This window comes from Giraffa tippelskirchi, chromosome 4, assembly GCF_054371585.1.
Source record: "Giraffa tippelskirchi isolate mGirTip1 chromosome 4, T2T-mGirTip1v1.2.pri, whole genome shotgun sequence".
Classification (NCBI taxonomy): Eukaryota; Metazoa; Chordata; class Mammalia; order Artiodactyla; family Giraffidae; genus Giraffa; species Giraffa tippelskirchi.
In genome coordinates, this window is record NC_137278.1 from 6,197,176 (window position 1) to 6,214,148 (window position 16,973).

Here is a 16,973-nt window from a genome sequence, read left to right on the forward strand (position 1 = left end):
TGTGGTTAAGACTCAGCACTCCCAACCCAGGAAGCACGGGTTCAATCCCTGATCAAGGAAGATCTCACTGCTGTGTGGTGCAGCCAAAAAAATGTTTTTTTTTTATTAAAAATAAAAATGTTCCTATGAAATGATATGAAACCATCACAGAAGATGTGGACTAGGCTTACCGTCATGGAATATTGTCCGTAATAGAGTAACAAAGATGGCAGGTCGTAAACACAACTTGAACTTTTGACCTCATTTGTAAAAAGAAAAAAAGTGTATCTCTTTACGTTCAGAGAAAAGGGTAAAAATATACACCCCCAATAATTACCTGAGCTATTTCTGATAACTGAATGATCAGAGATAATTGATCACTATTTTTTTCTTCATGGATTTTAAAAAATTTTCTGGTCTTTCTACAGTTAGCATATATAAGTTAATATAATAATAAAAATTAGTTGTTTCCATTAAAAAAGTAAAGAAGCTGTTATGGACTGAACTGTGTCCTCCTAAAAGGATGTGTTGAAGTCCTAACCCTCAGTACCTGAGTGTGTGACCTTATTTGAAGATAGGGTCTGCACAGAGGTAAGCAAGTTAACACGAGGTCAGGAAAGTGGGCCCTAATCTGATATGACTGGGGTCCTTATACAGAGGGGAATTGTAGAGGCAGACATGAGCACAGGAGGAATGCCATGTGATCATGGAGGCAGAGACGGAAGTGATGCTTCTACAACCAAGGAGGTCTAATGACCATCACCAGGGACTTCCCTGGTGGTCCAGTGGATAAAACTCTGCACTTCCTTTGTGGGGGCCTTGGGTTTGATCCCTGGTCAAGGAATAAGATATGCATGCCGTGTGGTGTGGCCAAAAAATAAGAATCAAAATAAAGACTTCCAGCAAACTACCAGAAGCTAGAGGAGAGGGCTGGATAAATTCTCTATTACAGATTTTGGAAGCAACCAACTGTGCTGACACCTTGATCTTAGATTTCCACCCTCCTGCGAGATCATACATTTCTGTTCCTTCAGGCCACCCGGTTTGAGCTATTTTGTTATGGCAGCCACAGGAAACTAACCCAGAGGCCATGTGAAGAGCTTTGTGGTTTGGGGTGGGAGCTTTTCAACAGGACAGGGTAAGAACTGAAATAAAGGGAAGGTCTGCTCAGACCTGCAGTTGCTCTAGAGACAGCATCTGTGGCCGGGTGTCTGAGAACCACTGGGTTTTCAGAATTGCATGCTTCCGTGTTCCATCCCCGCCTTCAGGAAATGAGGAGGCCAAAAAGGCCAGAAAGGGTCCCAACGTTGGTTGGCAGTGGGTTTCGAGTGGGTTTTCAAGTGCAAAGTGTCGATTGCCAATCCAAGTCAGTGTGGAGGTGCTGCATGGAGAAGTGCTCTGTGGAGAAGGAATCTGATGTTGTGTGTGGTGATAGATTAGTGATGTCTGCCATGGACACGGACAGAGCCACAGAGCCACAAATATGGAATATTTCCTACAGATGCACAGAAAGAATATATTTTGTGACTTTCATTTATGCAATCTCAGTCATTTTAGTGCAGTTTCTCAGCATAGTCCTTTACCAAATTTTAAAGTTTGATCTGACCCAAAGGAAAAGGGAGCTGACTGAGGAGACCTGAGATGTCAGGGTTTAGCAACACCAGAAGGCAGCATCCATTACTGACCACCTGCCACAGCCGGGCAGAGCTCGGGGCAACTCTAATTCACAGACCTCACCACAACCCCCAAGGTGGGCACCATGCACACTCTTGCTTTACTCTGCCACATTATAGGGTTGCGTGTGCCCAAAGGGGCTTCCCAGGTGGCTCAATGGGTAAATAACCCGCCTGGCAATGCAGGAGATGCAGGCAGACGTGGGTTTAATCACCAGGTCAGGAAGGATCCCCTGGAGGAGGGCATGGCAACCCACTCCAGTATTCTTGCCTGGAGAATCCCCATGGACAGAGGAGCCTGGTGGGCTACAGTCCATGGGATCACAAGATACAACTGAAGCGACTGAGCACGCATGCACTCAATCCTTTGTGTCCAAACAAAGGACACCAGTCTGTGCCAGCTAAGCTGGAAGGGCTAGGATCCAAGAGGAGCAGCAAACACTCAGCATTTCAGAGCCTCAGTTTCCCCAGGTGTAAAGGGTAGGGTAGACAAGGTGACCTCTTAAGGCCCTCTAAGCTGGTTCATTCTAAGTGTGTGACTCCAAGCAAAGAGAAGAAGAGTCAGGGAGCTGACAGGACACAGAGCCAGGAGCCCCCCAAGCAACACACAGATCCCCGTCGGGCAGGGGATCCCACCCCCATCCATGAAGATCTGAGCAGGGGCGCCTCATACCTCTCACGACCAGGAACGCCCGGGCCGTGGCAGAGCCCAGGAGGTTGTGAGCGACGCACTCATACGGGCCCGCATCTCTGTCCTCCACTCGCTCCAGCCACAGGCTCCCGTCTGGCAGGGTCTGGAGCCGCCCACTGGCCTGCAAGGGCTGGCCCGCTCGCAGCCATTCCACCGTGGGCACTGGCTCTCCGGAAGCCTGGCACCGCAGGGCCACAGCATCCCCGGATCTCACTGTCACGTCCTGGGGCTTCACCTGGAACATGGGGGCACCTGCGGGAGGCCCAGGACAGCTTTCAGGAACATCTCAGTATTTTTGCACACAGGCTGAGCACGCAGATATTGAAGGTTCAGTTGTAGACCACCACGACAAAGCAAGGATCACAATAAAACAAATCATGTGAACCTTTCGGTTTCCTAATGCATACAGGAAGTATGTTTAGGGAATTTCCTGGCAGTTCAGTGGTTAAGACTCCACACGTCCACTGCAGGGGGCACGGGTTTGATCCCTGGTCAGGGAATTTAAGATCCTGCATGTCATTTGGTGTGGACAAAAAAAAAATAAGGAGAAGGAAAAAAAAAGTCCATTTACACTATACTGTAGTCTATTAAGCGTGCAATAGCATTATGCCAAAAAGAGCAATCTATCTATCTTAATTTCAAGATAATTGACGACTAAAAATGCTGACCATCCTCTGAGCCTTCAGTGAGTCATAATCTTTTTGGTGGGAGGATTTGAACTTGTTCAAGAATTATCAAAATGTGACACAGAGATACTAAGTGAGCCAATGCTGTTGGGAAAATGGTGCTCCCAGACTTGCTCAACGTAGGGCTGCCACAAGCCTTCAGTTTGTAAAAAATGCAATATTTGCAAAGTGCAATAAAGTGGAGCACAATAAAACGAGGCGTGCCTGTATTTAAGTGGCCCATATTCATTCAGACTAGAAAACACAGAGGCTAAGGACCCTCCCACTCCAATACTCATTTCGGAGTGTTTCCTTCTTGACAGTGTTTCCTTATGAGAATGTGATCCAATTGCCCTTTCTTTCTCTTTCTTCTTCCTTAATTCTATAACAGATCATAAGGACCTTTCATGGCATTACGTATTCGTCTTTAGTGACCACTTGGTGTTCCACTGTTTGGACAGGTTACAATTTGCTGAACCGGGTCCCTATTGGAGGACACTGAGCTTGTTTCCAGTGAAGCCCTGACGTCTGCCGGAAGTGCCTCTGCTTGACACCAGGGTACACAGCAGACAAGGACTCTGTCACCCACAGGTGAGCGATTCTCACCGAGGCACACCCTGATCCTCAGGTTTCTCCTCTGAAGATACTCATTCCTGTCTACACACTACCATGGACTCCCCAGAATGGCTAGACTGAAAAGGATGGAGATGCCCAGTGCTGGTGAGGCCCAGCCGAACTCTCACCCCGCGGGGGGGAAGCGTGTCATCACCGCGGACACCGTTTGCCAGCGTATTGGTTTCCTGTGGCTGCTGAAACAAATGGCCACAGACTTGATGGTTTAAAACAGCAAAAATTTGTCCTCACACAGTTCTGGAGGCCACAAGTCCCAGGTCAATCGTTTCTTGGGGCTAAAGTCAAGGTGCTATTCTCCTTTCAGAGCTCCATGGGAGGAGCTGTTCCTTGCTTCTTATAGCTTTCGAGGGGCTTCTAGCAATCTGTGGCTTGAATCCCGTGGCTGAATCACTACATCGTCTACCTCCATCTTAACATCTTATTCCCTCCTCTTGCTTCCTCCCTCTGTGTGTGTGTGTGTGTCTTTCTAATGTCCCTCTGCTTCTCTCTTACAAGCATACTTGCTAGCATTCAGAGCTCACCAAGGCAATTCAAGACAACCTCCTTATCTCAAGATCCTTAACTTAATTGCGTCTGCAAAGATTCTTTTTCCAAGTAAGATAATATTATACGGGAAACGGATCCAACAAAGAAGAGATACGTGTATACGTATAACTGAATCACTTTGCTGTACATCTGAAACGAACACAACACTATCAATCAACTATATTCCAAAATAAAATAAAAAGTAAATTAAAAAAAAAAATCACAGGTCCTGGAGACTAGGATGTGGCCGCATCTTTGGGAGCCATGCGTAGCCTTCCACAGCCAGTATGGCAATTCTGCTCCCGTGTGTGAATTTTCTCACTTGAAAACCTGTGGGGACTTCCTTGGAGGTCCAGTGGTTAAGACTCCACGCTTCCAGTGTAGGAGGTATGGGTTCGATCCTTGGTCAGGGAGCTAGGATCCCACATGCCACGCAGTGAGGACAGGAAAAAATTGTGTAAAAACCATATAAGATAAAATTTACCATCTTACTCGTCTTTAAGGACACAGTTCGGTTGTGTTGAGTGTATTCACATTTTGTGCAACTGTCATCACCATTCACCCGCAGAACTTTCTCATTTTGCCAGACCGAAACTCTGTATCCATTAAACACTAAATCCACATTCCCCACACCCAGCCCTTGGCACCCACCGTCTTACTCCCCATTTCTATGAATCTGATTACTCTAGGGACCTCATACAATTAGAATTATATAGTATCTGTCTCTTTGCGACTGGCTTATTTCATTTAATGTAATGTCCTCCAGGTTCGTCCGTGCCATAGCATGTGACGAGTTTCCTTCTTTTTAAAGGGTGGAGCGTTTTTAATAAGAATGGGTAGGTTTTATGGTATATAAATTGTGTGTCAATAAAGCTATATTTTTTTAAAAGGCAAAGCTCTGGACAAGTGATTCCCTTGGGTGGGGGTAGAGACCGCAAGGTGGCATGATGAGAGGAGGGTCAGGGAACGGATGCTGCTCTGTTTTTGGATCTTGTTACGAAAACTCACTGAGGGGAACTGATACTGCTCTGTTTTTGGATCTTGTTACGAAAACTCACTGAGTCACACTCTTGCAACATGTGCCCTCCTCTTTGTGTGTTAATCTTCAACACAGTTTCATTAAACATCCCTACTTATTTCTGTTTTGTAAATAAGTTCATTTGTACCATATTTTTCTGATTCCACAAAAAAGAGAAACCATATGGTATTTGTCTTTCTCTGTCTAATTTACTTCATTCACTATGACAATCTCTGGGTTCATTCATGTTTCTGCAAATGGCATTCCTTCATCCCAGAGTTGAGGGGAGGGGTAAACTGAGAGATGGGGATTGACATATACACACTACTATATATAAAACAGATAACTAAAAAGGACCTATTGTATAGCAAAGGGAGCTCCATACTCTATGTGGGATGACCTATATGGGAAAAGAATCTTAGAAAAGAGTGGATATAAGTGTATGCATGACTGTTTCACTTTACTGTACAGCAGAAACTAACACAACATTATATTAATAAATCAACTATACTCCAATAAAAATTTTAAAAATTCTTATTTAGACTGTTTCATAAGGTTATTCTGAGGCTCATGTGGTGCTTTGTTAGTTATAAGCTGCTTGGCAAATGTAGGAGCTGTCACGATCATCTTGGTGACAGTTTTGAGTTCCTTTTTTTAACGTTTTATTTATTTGGCTGTGCCACGCAGCGTGTGGGATCTTAGTTGCCCAGCCAGGGATCAAATTCATATCCCCTGCATTGGAAGCGTGGAGACTTAACTAGTGCACCACCAGGGAAGTCCCTTGAATTCTGAATAAACAGGTTCCCCCAGGCCTGGCTTCTGGGTCCCCAGGACTCACCAGCCTGACTGACACCCCACGCTGGGGAGACAATTCATGGGACTTCCACTGTGTGTTCTGAGTAAATATTCAGAATGGCCCTCCTGTCCTATCAGACAGCCACATCCTCAGCACATCTGCCCCCTGAGGACCCCTGTCACCTGGTGCCCCACACCCAGGGCCCAGGAAAGGCGGCCCCGAGACTCACTCTGCAGCGCAAGGACCACCACTTTCTCCACCACGCCCAGCTCGTTCTCTGCCAGGCACTGGTACTGTCCTGCGTCGTCCATCTGCGGGCGGGCACGGGAGGGGGTGTGGCGTTCAGGAGAGGAGGGAGAGGTGGGCGGGGAGCATCTGGGGACAGCTGGACACAGGAAGGGGCCCCTGGAGCAAGGCACACCTAACCAGGAAGGAGCTGAGAGCCCAAACCAGCCAGGGGCCGGCAGATTCCATCAGCAGGGAAGCCATGGGCGCTACTCAATAGAATCCGGAGAGGAAGCTCCTGCCCCTTTCACACCTGCAGCTTAAGGGTGGTGGCGGTTCATGGCTCTAAGTGGAGCCACGTGCTGCCAAAGCATGCTTGAGATCCACCTCTTCTAAATTACGTATATTAAAGTATTATGACTCCATAGCACGTTATTAGGGATGCCTTTTTAAATAAAAAGTTTGGGCAACACTGAGTTAGACAAGAACAGGTTTCTGAACTGCAGGCTCCTCGGGTGCACAGCTGCAAGACTTCCGGGAAAGGAGGGAGGGTTTACGGCACTTCCCAGCCCTGGTGATAGGGAAGATTTCGTCCTAGGATATCCATGACCACGGCAATGAGTCAACTCGGGAAGAATGCTGGCTCAGATTCACTTTCAAGGGGGCAGTACCGCCATGAGATGGAGCTGGGGGCAGCCAAGGCCAGGGTCCACACCCAGAAGATCATATCCGGGAGGCCGCTCCCAAGGGACTGTAAGCGGGAGGCATGGCATGCAATTAAGAGTGCAGAGTTGGGCGTCAGTCTAAGATAAGACCAGCTCTGGCTCCCCTGCTTACCATATTAAGCCCATTACTAGTGCATGACTGTGTCTCTGGAGACTCAGTTTCCCCATCTCTAAAATGGGGATGATAGGATTTTTGTAAGCATAAATGAGATCACGCTCACTAAGTGCGAGGCACAGTACCTGGCCCCACACTGTAAATATGCAGGTCACGGAAGCCCTGTTGCTGCTACTGTAGCTGCCTTGATACCGGTCTGAGACGGGCTCCCAAATGGGTGAGATCAAAGACCTCTAAAGTAAGTCCATGACAGCGCCAAACTGTAGGTTTCTGTGCAACCACTGAGACTTGGGACACAGAAGCGAAGGTGGGCAGACTGTCTCTGAGCTCCAGGCTTTGCAAACAGCGTGGAGTAGGAATCAGGATACCTTGGGTGGGGTCTTGACTCAGATGCTTACTGACTGTGGACCTCTCTGACCCTCAGTGTCTTCATCTGTAAAATGGGGCACTCTTACCTGCTTACTCTGCTCCATGGGGTGGTTATCGATTATATATATTAGCATTACCGAGGGGCCAGTCACTCTCAGATACCTGGTGCGGGTCATCTCACTGATTTCTCACAGCACATCTATGAGGTGGGATGATTATTAGCCCCATTGAATGGATAAGGTAATTGAGGCACAGAGAAGTGAAGCCATTGGCTGGAGGTTGCCCTAGGTAGTTGGGGGAGAATCTCTGGGTATGGGCAGGAAAGTGCTTGGTAGACTATATCAGGTGGTGCCAACCTACTAAACAACTGTCTTGGGCCATCAGACAGAGCGGAGGTTGTCCTGGGTGGCCCCAGCCCAGCCCCGGGCCCCGCCTTGCCTCCGTCCTGCGGATGATCAGCGAGCCATTCTGCAGCCGGTGCCGGAGCCGGCCGCCCCGCAGAGGAAGGCCATCTTTGATCCAGTAGATGTCAGGCACCGGGTCTCCACGGACCGCACAGTCCAGCCGGACGCTGCCTCCGACGGGTTCCACCAGGTAGGAAAATGACTCCCCTTGTAGGACGGGGGCCTCTGTGTCAGGTGACATTGAACAGGGGGTCAGAAAGGAGGTTCCCTTTAGGTTAAGCTTTCCATGAATCCATCCCCAAAGGCCTGCCTGCCAGACCCCAAGGAACCACAGAGGCTCCTGCTGGTTCGACATGGCTGTGTAAAGTCAATGCTTTAGGGACAGCAAACAACCTCCATGTCATGGGTCAAGTGCACTAGCTTGGCAGTGGCTGCCAGGCACACTGTGCTGAGAAGGATTTGAAGTAGAGTGGGAATAGTGCTACGACTGATTAGTGATGCCTGAGACAGGCACAGGAGGGGAGAAATGCTATGAGTGTCATATGCTTGTAGGGTATTTTGGAAAACAAGGATGACATGGTCATTAGGACACCTCTGTCGGACACAGCAACACTAACACGTTTCCGATTCTCATTCCATGATGCTTAAACCACTCTTGGCTGCCCTGTGCCGGTTTTCACCCTTGCTGGTTTCCTGAGGTTGTTTCTACCAACAGTAGAGTCCTGGTGCCGTGGGCAGCTCATTCTGTCCATTGGGCCCACCCTCCCATCCTAAAGTTGAGTCTACATGTCACGGTGCCATGAGGGTTACTGGGCTGCTCCTGGGGGAGGAGGGCTGTGGGGGGCAACTGGAAAACTGGCGAGATTCTCGCTTTGTTTGCCAGGCCCCCGGCCCCCTTCCACACTTACCTCGTTCAGCTAAGGGCAGTGCTGAAGGTCAATGGGTCAGATCTCATTCTACCTACAGCTGGGGCATCTGGGTACGCTAAGTCACTTCACTCTGTACAACCTTATGGACTATAGCCCATCAGGCTCCTCTGTCCAAGGGCTTCTCCAGGCAAGAATCCTGGAGTAGGTAGCCATGGCCTCCTCCAGGGGATCTTCCCGACCTAGGAATTGAATCCTCATCTCTTAGGTCTACCTGCACTGGCAGGTGGGTTCTTTACCATTAGTGCCACCTGGGAAGGCCCGGGACAGCTGGGGAGGGTAAAAAGCACTGATGCCAGGGCCTCGTCTTTACTGGTTGGGTGAAATCTGGGCCTTGGGGTTTTATGAAGTCCCCCGGGAGATTCCAAAGCCCAACCAGGGTGGAGAGGTACTGGTTCAGAGATCAGGAGACCGGTTTCTTAGAAAAACCACTAGAATGGGTCACAAGAAGCCTGGAGAAAGACCATAGGGTCACTCCCTACCCTTCACGTGGACGAAGCTGACCGCCTGCACGCGGCCCACTCTGTTCTCTGCCCAGCAGACGTAGGTCCCGCTGTCCTCTCTCGTGACTGCCGCCCGCTGCAGCGTGCTGCCCCCATCCTGCTCGGACACCCCTTCTGTGGCAGAGAAAGAGACGCCCCTTGGATTTCTGAGCTCAGAGTGCCGGGACCTCTTGCCCAGAACACTTAACTCAGGCCTAGGTATCCAGCAGGTGCTTCATAAAGGCACAAAGTGTCCCTTTTCCTGCTGGAAGCCTAAGCAAGTCAGACCTGATCATGGCAGGCACAGGCCACGTTAGAGGATGCTGTTGAGGACCTGCCTTTTCTCATTTTCAAGTTCACGCTGAGTTTGATGAGTGGCCCAGTGTAGGTCTTTGGGGACCTATTAACACGTGACACTTGTAGAGATGATGCCACGGTTTACATACAGATAGGTGCTATGACCAGCCTTTGATTTCCCTGTCATCATTCGACACGGTCCCTACCTCAGGAATAAGGGCAGGTGCTACACTGATGGGCCATTTACTCCAGGCGAGGCCCTGCCAGGCGTGCCTCCTGCATTAAATCATTCTGCCCTCAGGATCACACAGTTCTCTCCATTTTAAGATGAAGAGCAGGGTTCACAGGGGCTGAATCTCTCTCCCAAGCTCCCTGCCCAGGAAGTCGTGGGGTTGAAGCAAAGCTTTCTGCAGGTGTGCAAACAGGAGCCGCACACGTTCCCCAGCACCTGGACTAGGAGGGTCTGAAAATATCATTTGCAGTGGAAGGGGCTTAGCAATCATCCATTCAGCAGACACTTATTGAGCACCTACTCTATATACCACAGGGCCTGGATAGACCTTGTCTCTGCTTAGTCGCTGAATCGTGTCCGACTGCGACCCCATGGACTGAAGCACACCAGGCCTCCCTGTCCCTTACTATCTCCCAGAGTTTGCCAGGTTCGTGTCCATTGAGTCGGTGATGCTATCCAACCCCTGGGCCTCCTGAAATAGGGCCTGGGATGCAGGTGGGAGGAAAGAGCTCCCCAGGAAAGGAGTTTGCTGAGGGGCTGGGCTGGAGCTCGGTCCCTGTTCCCGGCCCGGAGGTCTCCAGAGTTGAGTCTTTTTTGCAGGCAGCTTCTTGTCGGGTCTGACCTGTGACTGGTCACGTAGGGCCGCGTGTGTTTGCCCTGTTCCTCCCACGCAGGGCCAAGTCTGGAGACCCAGAACCCACAGGCTGACTGGCACCCTCTTCCCCATCCTCTTCAACCTCCCAGGGCCCGGGTCCCTGTCCCGCCTGCCCCCAGCCGGCCGAGACCTGTGACCAGCCGGTTGTTGATGGTCCAGCCTATTCGGGGTGTAGGGCTGCCCCGGGCTGCACAGCGAAGCCACAGCCTGTCCCCGAGGCGCAGGCTGCGGTCCCCGGGCAGGGTGGTGAAGACAGGAGGGGCCAGGATAGTGAGATGCACTCGACGGCGGGCACGGCCCACGGCGTTCTCAGCAGTACAGGTGTAAGTGCCAGCGTCCTGGCTCTGCGGGCAAAGGGAGGGGTCAGCCTGAGAACTGCTCCTGCTCCAGCACAGGCCAGAATGTCCCCCGGGGACCTGCTCCTGGGAAGGTTCCCATGGACCATGCCGCCCAGAGAGGCAAAGTGACTTGCCCCAGGTCACACAGCTGGCAAACGGCTCAGCTTTACCATTGCATCTCCCTGCCACCTTCATATGGCTAGGCATCGTTTTTCTTTCTTTGGACCGTGCCGTGTGCGGTTTGCAGGATCTTAGTTCCCCACCCAGGGATGGATCACATGCCCCCTGCTTTGGGAGCACAGAGTCTTAACCACTTGACTGCCAGGGAAGTCCTGGCTATGCGCTTTGATGAAATAACATTTATATTTTAAGGCAGGACAAGAAAAATGAAACATCAGATTCTCTCTCCGTGTCTTTTCGGGCCTCCCCTTCCCCTGCCTAAAGTGTGTTACCCATTAACCAGACCTCCTCAAAGACGGACGTGCCTGCTCGGCTGTAAAGAACAATCTTTCTTCTTTCCTCTGACGATAGCAACATAACTTCTTAAAAGAAGAGCATTCTTTCCCAGCTCTCTAAGCGGGTCATGGTGACTCGCCGCTCATTTTGTACTTGCTTACCTGGAGTATGTGTCTTTGGTGAACTTTATCTAAAATACCAGTATCTCATTTTGATGTACGATTCGTTGTCTTAAAAATGTATGTGACTGTGTCTTTGATGTCTAACAGGTCCCCTGGGTTATAATCCTCGGTTGGGCTCAAATAAAATTCCCTTTTTAAAAAAAATTCTTCATTTGATTGTTTATTGAATTTTCAGCCTTTATCATCCAGGCCCAACTACACGCTCCTAAGAGTCACCATTTGCTGAGCACCTATTATGTGTGCAGGACGGGACCTGAGCTCGCCTCATCCATCATCCCTGAAGCCAGTCCTTCTCTGAGAGGAGACGTCCGACGCGCATATCAACAGGGCTCAGCACTGCACATCTGGCTCCCTGTGTGGCAGGATCCCTGCCTTCGAGACCCCCTCCAGGTGTGCCCGCCCAGCAGCCCCCAGCTCATCTGACTGGAGAGCGACCTTTTGTCATTATAGAACATGATGCATGCTGGTGGGGGAAGGGGGCCCAGGTCCCATCCACACCCGTGGTTCAGGCTGAGAACAGTAGGGGCAGTTTGGGGACATTAAGTCATTGCCATGCACCCCTCTCCTTTCCTCCAGAGCTCCTTCCCTCCCCAGGAACTAGCCACAGAGGTCCTGATCCAAATCTCCATGCTGCCTCTTGGCAACAGCATGTCTTGAACACCGGGGTACACTCTGAACCTCAGTTTCCTCATCTGTTGTTGTTGAGTCACTAAGTTGCTTCTGACTCTGAGATCCCATGGACTGTAGCCCACCAGGCTCCTCTGTCCATGGGATTTCCCCGGCAAGAATACTGGAGTGGGTTGCCATTTCCTTCTCCAGGGGATCTTCCTGACCCAGGGATTGAACTTGGGTCTCCCGCATTGGCAGGCAGATTCTTTACCACTGAGCCACCCGGGAAGCACTTCCTCATCTGTGGGGGGGGGTGATAATACCTACTTCCCCAGAGTCTAGGATTAAGAAATGGCGCGGGGTTCAGCACAGGGCATGACACACAGTAGGTGCTCAGCAGGTGTCTGCTGCTTCCGCTGTCACTATCATTTCCCGGGGCCAGGCCCTCACCTCCGAGTTTTTCACCAACAGCTCCCCGGAAGGCTGGATAGTGAACTTCCCCTCGGCTCCGGACACAGGCTGGCCATCCTTTTCCCAAGTGATGTTAGGCTCGGGGCTGCCGCTGGCGGTGCAGGGCAAGAGGGCGTGGGCGCCTTTGGTGATGGACAGGTTGGGGAGGCCAGTCTTGATCACAGGTGGGACTGTGGGGGGAGAGGGAGTTCGCTCGGGGACTGGGTCTGGCCTGGGGTGGCTTGCCCCTGTCCCAGTGCCCATGGGACTTGGCACACCCTCAGCCCCTTCTTCAACCTCACCTGCTGTACCCACCACTGTCCCTTGGTCATAAGCCATTGCCTGTGGTCTGCACAACCTGGGGATTTTCTCGAGTTTGGTGAAGCTGTGATATAGTGATCCCATTCACACACATGCACACACAAAGACTAACACGACAGAAATGGCTGTTGCTACTGCAAAGCCAACGTGAACGAAGGAAAACCAGACTCGTTTCCCACGAGAGGCCAGAGGAAGCAGAGAGGACCGGAGTTACTGTCTGAAGCCAGACCTTGGGTGCAAAAATGGGAGATGTGTTCCTTGAATTCCTTCCAGAACCACAAGCCTTCTGGGATAGGCATGGACACAGGGACATGCCCCGCCTGGGACCAGAGCCAAGCAGAGACCAGAGGGGGTCTCAGGAGTCTCAAAGCCCCTAGCTCACGGGGGTCCACTTTGGTCCCCCTCCCCGGGCCCACCTTGCACCACCAGCCGAGTCTTCCCCACGGCACTGCCTGCGCTGTTCTGGGCGAGGCAGAAATAGTTTCCAGCATCCTCTGGGCTGACATGGATAATCCGCAGCTGTCCACCGGCTAGGACCTGGGTACCGGCCCCTGGATTTGGTGGGGAGGAATTGGGAGCCGGTGGCTGGGGCAGCAGGACCCCCGAGGAGGGCAGGAAGGCTGCTTGGGCAGTTTGGTCTGACCAAGCAAGTGACTTGCTGTGGTCACAGGTTGACCGGGGCACAGAGTGAGCCTGGAAGCTGAACCCAGAGCCCGTCCGGGCTGTCCCCCTCCTCAATCCCCCAACCCAGCCACCGAGTGCTCAGGCAGAATGAAGGGCTCTGGGCTGGTGAGGAAAGACAGGCTGGCAGGAGGTGGGTGCCATGCCTCTGGGCGGGGCACGGGCTTTCCAGACCTCCCCGCAGGAGTGGGCAGCCCCGGGACAGGAAGGAGGACCCCAGGAGGGGACTCACCTGCAGGCAAGCTGAGCCCCTCCTTCTGCCAGGTGATGCTCGGCCGGGGGATGCCCGAGGCCTCGCAGGGCAGCAGCACCTCCTCCTCGGCCACCGCCCAGACCACACTGGGCAGTGGCTTCACCACGGGGGAAGCTGCAAAGGAACAGGGCGGCAGAGGTCCCTGAGGACACCTCCAACCGGGGGCTGTCTGAGCACCAGAGAGAGAGGCTTCTAAAGGGAACAGAGGGTTCTGGAAACCTCGGAATGGTAAACACAGGCAGGCTGAGTCTTTTCTCCCAGGGAATCCCCTAGCCCTCCACCTGCTCCCCTGCCTCCAGGGCCACGGGTGTCTGGCCTGGGGACGCTTACCTTGCACGGTGAGGACCACGTGCTTGTGGGCCATGCCTGCAGAGTTATGGGCCATGCAGGTGTAGCGGCCAGTGTGGATGGGGAGGGCCTGCCCGATTTCCAGGGCCCCTGTGGATGGGAATGGGACACAGAGAGGGATGAGGGGACCCGGAACAGACCTCCCAGGGAAGAAGCCGGCTGGGCTCTTACACATCCCACCCTGGTGTCTCTGTTGCAGATTGCTCAACCTGCCTCCCTGCCCATTTGTAAGGAGCATGGGGGAAATTGGGCCGGCCTCTCTCCCTTCCCAGAGCATAACCATGGGAAGATCCCTTCTGCTCTCTGCACCTTCCAGTCTCTGGGCCAGGTGTACAATGTGGAATCACACAGGATGGTCTTTAGACCTTTCTGGCTGTGATGTGCCAGGATCTGCCACTGCCCCACCTGGAATCCCTGGCCCACCCCCACCTTAGCAAGTTTCCACAGGCCTTCACGCTGCTGTCCTTATTGTGTGTGGCTCACAATTTGCCTCCTCCAGGAAGCCCTCCTGGGTTACCACCTCCTCTGTCCTCCCTTTGCCCTCTCTGCCTCAGTGTTGGCTGCTCAGTGAACACCATTTTAACCTTCCCAGACTGTAAGCTGTACCTTAACAGTCAGGTAAGGTGGTTTCTAAATCATCCCCTATAGACCCCTGAGGGCCTCCTGAGTGGGCAAGGGAAGCGAGGCCTGCCTGACTCTGGACCACTCTGCAGCACATACCCCAGCCCCAAATGGAACCAGAACCTAGCTTCTCTCACGTGTCCAGCTTCCTCATAGCCACTTGTCAGAAGGAAGCGTTCTATTGCTTTGAAAGAGTTGGACAACTACAGATCTGGCCAATGGTTCACACACTTTAGGATTTCCCTAACCAATCAGCTAACAAATATACTTAATTTGGAGAATCCCCGTAAAGTTGCCAACTTTTTATTTTGAAAAGCAAAGACACGTAAGTCACATCTACTACTACTTAAGTCACATCACATCTACAATCACCTTAATTTCATAAAAACTTTCAACCCCAAATTATTAAGAAAAGCATGATTTCAGGATAAAGGACAATTCTAATGAGCTAAAACCAGCTTTATGAAAACTCTCACACAGCTATTGTCTTTCTCATTTTGTCATTAAGCAGCACCGATTTACCAGCTAGCATCAGGGACCGACTGATGAACGTCAACACTCCAGTGAATGGACGGGGAGACCCAGAGAGGATCAGGGGCTTCTCCCGGGTCACATGGTGAGGGGATGGCAGAGTCGGGCCAGAACTTTCCATCTTGCTCAACCTCCAGGCCCCAGTGGGCTGCTTTCACAGCCTCTGCCCAGTGTCCCTTAGTGTCCCCTCAGCAGCGGTCCACGTGGCTCACCCTTACCCACCTGAAGGTGACACACGGTAGCCGTTCCCTCGCACCCCCAGCCGGGTGCCTGCTTTGCTCCAGGACACGACTGGGGCCGGCACGCCCGTGCTGTGGCACGTGAGGACCACGGGCGCCATCATTGTCACGGTGAAGTCTGTCTGGTCGTCGGCAATGGTGGGAGGCACTGAAACACAAGTCAGGGCTCGAGGTCCCCTGGGGAACACAGAGCCATGGGGCCAGGCGGGTGAGAAGGACAGACAGACACGAGGGACATCAGTGATGAGGGGCCAGGGAGCGAGGCTCAGCAGAGAGGTAGTCACATTTGTTCACTCAGCTGTGTTTTGCTGGGCATGGGGGATAGTTATGAACAGCTTCCTAGAGATACTAGCCAGGTATCTCAGGGGGCGTTTCACAAGACAAGGGCGCTTGGTGGGGGCACAGAGTTGGGGAGCCAGAGAAGGCCCTCGGGGGACATGACATTTAACCTGAGATCTGAAGGAAGAGCAGGTGGTGTTGCCTGGGTGAAGGGAAGGGTGTCCGCTGCAGAGGGAACAGCATGTGCAAAGGTCCCCGAGGTAAGGAACAAAAAGCTGAGCTGAACCTGGGGGTCAGCAGGGCTGACCTTGTGAGCCCAGGTGACACTGAGCTCCCTATCCTGAGGGGAGTGGGCAGCCATGGTGGGAGGGGCTCTTATCTGGGGTGATGACAAGGTCAGATTTGGGTTCAGAACATTCTGGATTTAGGGAGAAGCCTCTCCTACAAGCTCCCACAGACTGTGCTGGAGTCAGGTTATGTCAGTGTGGGAGGGCAGGATCAGAGAGGGCTTCCTGGAGGAGGTGATTCGGGAAGCAAAGAAAGACTGGGGGGGAATCCTCAGGTCCTTGCAGGTGGACAGAGCGCCCAGGAGAGGGAGGCACTGTCCTCAATCTTCACCCCTGACCATGAACTTCCCGTAAACCATCAGCCCTGACCATGAACTCACCATGAACCGTCACCCAGTAGAGTCTGCGGGCCTCGCCCACTTCATTGCTCACCACACACTCAAACTGGCCTGAGTCCTGGGGCCTGGGGGCTTCGAGGAGCAAGGCGTTGGAGGGCAGGAGTCTGGACAGACAGACAGACACTCATGTGCTAAGTGACTGGCTTGGCTGACCTGAAACCAGCCAGCCATGACTTCCCTGCCCAGGAGCTTGGAGGCGGGGCGTGTGTCTCCTGACCGTTTTCCCTTCCCGTATCTGGCCCCCCACTGCCGACTCGATAAGTTTCTCCTAGAATTTTCCACCTCCTAAGGTCTTGCTGTTGAGTTTGTGGGCAGTTTTAATGTCTGCCCCTGGGTTTCTCCATAATCCTAGAAAGTTTTCTACAGTTACCACCTAGGATAACTTCTGCAATAGCAACCACATCCAAAGCCCTGATTAGAACCGCTTGTGTTCACTGAACACCTGTCTCTTCACAAAGCTCCACGATGACCTGGCACCTAACACAACAAATACCTGGTGAATTCATTGCTGAACTGATCCCCTTAATCCTCCCAGGGATCAGTTCAGGATCAGATTTCAGAAACAGGGAG

At 52.0% G+C, this 16,973-nt stretch overlaps 1 protein-coding gene across 1 annotated transcript in view; it reads right to left on the minus strand.

Moving 5' to 3' along the window:
- HMCN2 (hemicentin 2) overlaps positions 1–16,973 on the minus strand; it is a 170,601-nt gene that overhangs the window by 12,183 nt on the left and 141,445 nt on the right. Inside the window, exons 76-86 of the mRNA XM_081594769.1 lie at positions 16,386–16,507; positions 15,423–15,587; positions 14,031–14,138; positions 13,680–13,814; positions 13,183–13,317; positions 12,446–12,636; positions 10,541–10,754; positions 9,227–9,361; positions 7,853–8,043; positions 6,210–6,291; positions 2,326–2,595 (exon numbers count right to left, since the gene is read on the minus strand). Of these exons, the coding sequence (XP_081450895.1) occupies positions 2,326–2,595; positions 6,210–6,291; positions 7,853–8,043; positions 9,227–9,361; positions 10,541–10,754; positions 12,446–12,636; positions 13,183–13,317; positions 13,680–13,814; positions 14,031–14,138; positions 15,423–15,587; positions 16,386–16,507 (1,748 nt within the window). The remainder of the gene's footprint in view (positions 1–2,325; positions 2,596–6,209; positions 6,292–7,852; positions 8,044–9,226; positions 9,362–10,540; positions 10,755–12,445; positions 12,637–13,182; positions 13,318–13,679; positions 13,815–14,030; positions 14,139–15,422; positions 15,588–16,385; positions 16,508–16,973) is intronic.